Here is a 7023-nt window from a genome sequence, read left to right as displayed (position 1 = left end):
ATCCTTAAATATGTAATGAATCCTTCCCAACTTTTCTTGTCCAGGAAATACTGGTTTCTGCTTTTTCTCAACCACCTTGGCTTACCAAATTTCGGTCAACTTTGGTGTTGCTTCCTTCCTCCCCTCATACCCAAAGATGTGTTCATGGAACATATCTTGTATCCCATAATGATGCTGATTGGGTTAGTACACGTTTCGATCTTTTTATGCATTTTATGCAGTGGCTTGTATAAAAACATTATATAATTAGAAAAAATTTCTAGTTCTAAGCATACATGTATATATACTACACACACACACACACACACACACACAAACACACACACACGTATTCTTTTTCCCTTTAGTTTTACTACCTAAAAGAATGAATTGTTTTTACTATGGGTTGATATTCCTCCACCCAAATGGAATATGTAAAATATTACAGCCTGATATATACAAAGTATAAGAAATTCCTAACCCTATTATCAATCTGGGATTATATTTTCAAGTCAAGAAGCGTAGAAAACCATAAGAAACCCAAGTCCAAAGGAACCTTGAGACTCATCTGATTCAACCCTCCGATTTTTCAGTTGAGAAAATGAGGATCCAAAGAGCTCGTGAAGTGGCTTTTCACTGTCCCTAGGGAGTTAGGAATGGCACTGTGGACAAAATTCAGATTACTAACTCCCGGTGGCTCTCTACTCTGTTAGACGGATTCTCTTCTAGTCAACAAGGTATATACCATGCAGGTTTTAAAAAGTGCCAAGAGATTATCCTAGGCTGACTTGCTCTGCGAAGACTTTGCCTAACAGGTGGCTAAACTTGGTGTTAACTCTATGGCATTACAGGAAATATCCACTTGTATGATAACAAAGTCTAACTGATCACAGGACTGCTTCTTTCCTTTATGCAGGAAGCAGGTCTATGGCTACAGGAAGGAACAACACAAGTGTAACAAAATTCATCCTCCTGGGATTTTCAGATCATCCTCAAATGAAGATTTTCCTTTTTGTGTTATTTCTGGGGATTTACCTCCTGACCCTAGCCTGGAACCTGAGCCTCATCGCCCTCATCAGGGTGGACTGCCAGCTGCACATGCCCATGTACTTCTTCCTCAGTAACCTGTCTTTCCTAGACATCTGCTATGTGTCCTCCACAACTCCCAAGATGCTCTCTGACATCATCACAGAGCAGAACACCATTTCCTTTGTGGACTGTGCCGCGCAGTACTTTTTCTTCTGTGGAACGGGGCTGACCGAGTGTTTTCTCTTGGCAGCCATGGCATATGACCGGTATGCTGCCATCTGCAACCCGTTGCTCTACACCGCCCTCGTATCGCATGCACTTTGCTTAAAGATGGTGGCTGGGGCCTATGTGAGTGGATTTCTCAGCTCTTTGATTGAAACATACTCTGTCTATCAGCATGATTTCTGTGGGCCCAACACAATCAACCACTTCTTCTGTGACCTTCCTCCAGTCCTGGTTCTGTCATGCTCTGATACCTTCACCAGCCAGGTGGTGAACTTCCTTGTGGGTGTAGTTGCTGGAGTGGTGTCTGTCCTCGTGATCCTCATCTCTTATGGCTACATTGGTGCTGCTGTCCTGAATATCAGCTCTGCTAAAGGTAGGACCAAGGCCTTCAGTACCTGTGCCTCTCATCTGACTGCTGTGGCCCTCTTCTACGGTTCCGGTCTCTTCATGTACATGCGACCTAGTTCCAGCTACTCCCTGGACCGGGACAAGGTGGTGTCCATATTCTATGCCCTGGTGATCCCTATGCTGAATCCCATCATCTACAGTCTTAGGAATAAGGACATTAAAAGTGCCATGAGGAAAGCTGTGCAAAGGGATTATGTGCTTTCTCATGGGCATTGATTTTACTGACCCTGACATAATGTTTACAGTGAAGCTGTGAGCTGGATCACTTGTTCAGACTCTCATGTAGTTTTGGAGTAGTTGACCTGCATAATGATTTGTGCTGACCTGGCTTTTTAAAAATCCTTTTCCAATATTCTCTTAACCAGTTTCCTGTTGGTTATTGGAAAACAATTTGGCCATTGTTCATTTCTAGAACAAATAGCATTGCATGGTTTGAGATTATAAATGTTCCATTTAGCAGAAAACTTCACCGTGGCAATGACCGGTCCACCTGGAACATCAAAATAAGAATTTCTGTCTGTAGGAGAAAAACGTTGAAAAAATGTGAGTCCAGTATTCAGGGTGGAGATTCTCAAGGTAGGTCAGGAATATACAGCATTATGACCTGAGAAGGCGGATACTTTTTCTGAAAACAGTTGCCTTTCCTTCTTATGAGATTCTAACTTGCTTCCTTCAGGACACGTGAGAACCGCAAGGCAGGCACCTTCCGCTATTTGAGATTCATGGTTATCGTGAGCCACTGTGACTGATGGGGGTATTGTACTGACTCTTTAGATGTATTAAGGCAGCAGAGAGATTGAAAACTTCTGGTTGGGATTTTAATGACTGAACGAGTGGGACAACTCATGGCTAATTCAATCAGCTGTACGAAAAGCAGTCACTAAGATGATGTGAACAAAACCAGGGAATTGTCCTCTAAGTCCAAAGTGATAGCTTTCTAATCAATCCTCATAGGTTCTTAGGAATCTGCAGAAGAGGAGCTCACCTTGATTTGAGATGAAAGGTTCTCTCTCTTTTTAAACCAATTTTGTGATAAGTTCTAGAAGAGTATTTAGACAAGGAATTGAAGAGAGTGATTTTTTTCTCTTCCGTATTTTCTCAGAACTTGTTATGTGTCCTTGAATTGGTAGTAAAGAACTGGAAAATGGACTTCCCTGGCGGTCCAGTGATTCACTCTGCACTTCAACTGCAGGGGGCATGGGTTCCATCCCTGATTGATGAACAAGATTCTGCATGTTATGCTACAGTGCCACCAAAAAAAAAAAAAAAATAGAAGAAGAATGGGAATAAATTTATTCAGCTGTTTTGGGTAGGCCACAAATGAGTAAGAAGCTATCTACCTGTGTGCCCTTGGGCAAGTAACTTGGGCCCTGTGTGCCTGAGTTCCTCATCTGTAAAATAAGGGTAATAATAGTAATCATCTCATAGGCTTGTTGTGAAGAGTTAAACGAGTCAGTCTGTTTAAACACTTAGGATAGTGCCTGGTGTATGGCAAATGTTCAAAAGGTAATATTATTATTATACTATAGTGATTTATCCCTATCTGAGCCAAAGAAATAGAAGACCTTTCCTTAGTTGGTGCAAAATGTGATCTTTGTAATGGCTTTGATGCATTAGAAAGTGAGTCTGCAGAGACTATAGCAAAGAGTGGTCAAGAGTATTTGTTAAGTGTTCTTAAATTCTCAGACCTGTGATTGTTAGTCTCAGTCTGCCATTTTGTAAGTATGTGGCCTTCTGCAAGTTACTTACAAGTTCCATTTTTCTCATGTGTAAAATGAGAATAATAATTGTATCTACCTCATAGAATTGATGCCACAATTAAGTGAGAATATACATGAAAAGAGCTTAGCCTAGTGCCTGCTATAAGGTAATAATACATGTTAGCTCATATTATTAGCCAATTAGTCAACATTATTAGCCAATTTTGTATAAATCAGGAGAAATCCAGGTTAATGCGCTAAAAAGAGACAAAGTAAATAGCTTCATGATGTCTACTCAAACTGGGATATAATAGTCCCAATAAAAAGCATGCCTATAACATCTCTCCTTTGCTACTTCTTTTGCACATAGGAAGCAGTCTTTAGGGAAATAGAAAGAACTCAGTTCCTTAGAACTGGCCACATGTGGAAATGCTACCACTGTGCTAACTCTATCAGCTCTCTGGACACCTTGCCTTTTCCTTATTGCCATTTTCCTCCACCTTTCTTTATATGTCTTCTAGTTCACTGAGCCCCTATCCTTCAATTTACCTCCGGTAGTAGCTAATCTTAAATTCGTCTACTGCCAGAGTCATTGGAAAAAAAAAAAGCCTCATGCTTTGGATTTATGTGAACCTGTCACTGGTCTGTTATTATCTCTAATTTTTTTTTTGGGTGAACAACAATTCTGACTATAAGGTCTTTATAAAAATCTCTTTGGGGCACATATATATTGGGCTGGCCAAAACATCCGCATGTTGTTACAGAAAACCGGAACGAGGTTTTTGGCCAACCCAGCATTTGCTACTAATGGAAATTTTCTTTTTTCATTGAGAAGATAGGCATTTTTGCAGTTTGCCCGACTACCCAGGAGAAAGTAATACTCATTCATTAATAACTCTTAAATCTAGTGCTAAAGATGAGGATTGGCACAAAGCTTGAATAAAGCAAAAATGATCCCGGGTTGACAGTAAGCCTCGTGTTAAGTAAAACTTCCCAAAGAATTACATTCCTTGTGGGGCATATACACAGATATACATCGAACAGAATATTTTTGACACTAAAAGTATCAGGTATTTTACAGCTGTTGGAAACAGGAAGAGGTACATCTGTCTCCGGGGGCAGCTAGCTAGCTGCAGATGAATTCATTTTAGCAACGTTACCACAATCCAGGGTGTGATGCTCATTTGGCAATATCCGAAAATCTTTTCCAGATGGCCTGAATTTATCCAAGCTCAGAATAGCTGGCTACATTAGCCAGGATGCCATTTTTAGTTTTCAGTGAAGAAGAAAGCCGCAAAGCCAGTACTTATGCCAGTGGCACGATTCTTCGTCTTGTTGAAGAAACCACAAGGAAAGGCAAATTACAATTGAAACTCTATTTAGAGAGACAGGAATCAAAGCAAAGTGGATAATGTATATCAACACTTGATGTGCCCAGCTACTGCGCCCAGACAGGCTGAGGCCCTGGGCCAGGGCACTACCAGTTCTTCTCCCCAAGCATTCATTTTCCTCTCTTTTCAGTGACCATCTTCCCTTTTAATCAATATATTATTTACAGATTGAGTAATTGACAGTTTTTCCTTCTTTTGATCTAAGACATATTTTGTTTCTAAAATGCCTGTTTTACACATTTTAATGATCTATTATGATCTTATTTTGTGGTTTGATTTTTTTAAAAGCTCTTTATTGGAGTATAATTGCTTTACACTGCTGTGCCAGTTTCTGCTGTACAACAAAGTGAATCATCTGTATTTATACATATATCCCCATATCCCCTCCCTCCTGTGACTCCCTCCCACCATCCCTATCCCACCCCTCTAAGTCATCACCCACCAGCAAGTTGATCTCCCTGTGTTATGCAGCACCATCCCCATAGCTATCTGTTTTACAGTTGGGAGTGTATATATGTCAATGTTACTCTCTCGCTTCATCCCAGCTTCCCCTTCACCCCCCACCGTGTGTCCTCAAGTCCGTTCTCTACATCTGCATCTTTATTCTTGCCATGTCACTGGGTTCTTCAGTATTGTAATTTGATTTTTAGCATTTCCAGAAACCTGATTATTGTCCATATGTACCATCTACATTTCTCTGATTTTTTTGGTAGATGTATATGATTCCACACCCCCTCTCCCCCCCACACACATACACACTCACTCACAGATTAGCAACCAATGCATTAAATGAGCTCTGATGAGATTTTAAACTTTTCTCTAAAGATTGCTCGTCTCACGTTTCTGGTTGTAAACCTAGGCAAACCTAGAGCTTGCTTACTCTGTGATGATCCACACGAATAAGGAAACATTTGCATTTCACTTCCCTGTGTCCAGATAACTGATTTGGATCTCCCTCAACTCAACCTACAATTGAGCAGGGAGAGTCTGAGTGTCTTGTATGGAAGGAGATAAACCACGTATCCCAGAATTCTCCCATCATCTTGATCTATGACTGTTTCCGACCAGAGTTCTTGGCCTCCTTAATCAAGAAAAATTGATCAGAGGCCAGACAAGAAATTCAGGCAAGGCTTTATTGGGGCCCCGGCTGCAGTGGGGGGGAGGGAGAACAAACAACAGGTTCCCTTGTTTGCCTGCTTCCTGGTGGGGGGGGGGGGTGGCGAGCTTGTTCCTTATATGGGGGTGAAGGTAGGGGTGTGTCCAGGGGTTGGACTGGAGGGTTGGCTTAGGTGGTTTGTCCACCCCTTAGGTGGTGTTGTGTGCAGGGCGCATGTGCAGTACCCTGCTTTTGCTCCAGCCTCTTCAAAAGTGGCAGTTGGGTTTTTTGGTCTTTTTGTAACTTTTCTCCAGAATTTGCCTTAACTGCGCATGCATAGAGTTATTTTTTAGTCCCATATAGTTTCCTTGTATCTTGTGGCTGGAGGAGCCGTGTGTCCAGGTGCAAGCATTGCAGCACTGCAGCAAAGGGTCCCAGGTCCCAGCCTGTCTCACGACTATCTTCTCTGAATCTTGGTGTGTCTCCTTGTCTGTAACATCTCCTAAATAACTGGGGCAGAAAACCCAACTGTTTATATCTGACTTTTGCTGCTTTTATTCCATCCCTACTCTTCATGCTTCCCTCTCCATTTTTAATGATGGCCAAAATCTCCTATGTGCAATACTGCTTATGGATCTGGCCAGGGGTGAGATTCCCCTCATTCCTACAAGTAAAGAAATAGCTGTTATAAACTGGATGTGGTAGCATCTCCCATCAGTGATGCCGGACTAGATGACTGGCACCATCTGGTTGGAAGACAGACAAACCACACACTTTGGTGGGACCACACTCTAGAAATAAACAGGCATCTGGGACACAGGGAGACCTCATGGAATAACAGAGGTTTCATCCATCTCTCTCAAAAATCTTCCGAAATAAAATCACGATGTCAGATTGGGCTTATATGTCAACATAAGTAGAAAATCTGTCATGTGTAAAGTATCACCTTGATATTGTAAGGTATATTCTTTATTCTAATAAAACCTCGTTCTTATGCAAATGGGGGCTTGGGTTGTTTTCATCTTAAGAAATCCTTAAGGAGCAAAATTGATCCATATGGACCAAAGGGAGGAAGTCCTTATATGAGACACACAATAAAACTCATAGTTCATTTTCTAACAACTATAAGCTAGGGAAGTGGCCTGGCAGGGATCATCTCACCCTTCAACTTGAACCCTACTCTAGAATACAACTG

General features: G+C 41.5%; 1 protein-coding gene across 1 annotated transcript; it reads left to right on the top strand.

Moving 5' to 3' along the window:
* Positions 1–906: 906 nt before the first annotated feature.
* On the top strand, positions 907–1857 carry LOC130850293 (olfactory receptor 5A2). Its single transcript, XM_057729732.1, has one exon. It carries the CDS (start codon positions 907–909, stop codon positions 1855–1857), a length of 951 nt encoding a protein of 316 aa, XP_057585715.1.
* Positions 1858–7023: the final 5166 nt, after the last annotated feature.

The sequence above is a fragment of the Hippopotamus amphibius genome, chromosome 3 (genome assembly GCF_030028045.1).
Source record: "Hippopotamus amphibius kiboko isolate mHipAmp2 chromosome 3, mHipAmp2.hap2, whole genome shotgun sequence".
NCBI classification, from domain to species: domain Eukaryota; kingdom Metazoa; phylum Chordata; class Mammalia; order Artiodactyla; family Hippopotamidae; genus Hippopotamus; species Hippopotamus amphibius.
This window is presented reverse-complemented; position numbering and strand designations above follow the sequence as displayed.

Coding starts and splice junctions, on each gene's coding strand:
- LOC130850293 (XM_057729732.1), top strand. CDS start 907: ATGGCTACAGGAAGGAACAACACAAGTGTAACAAAATTCATCCTCCTG.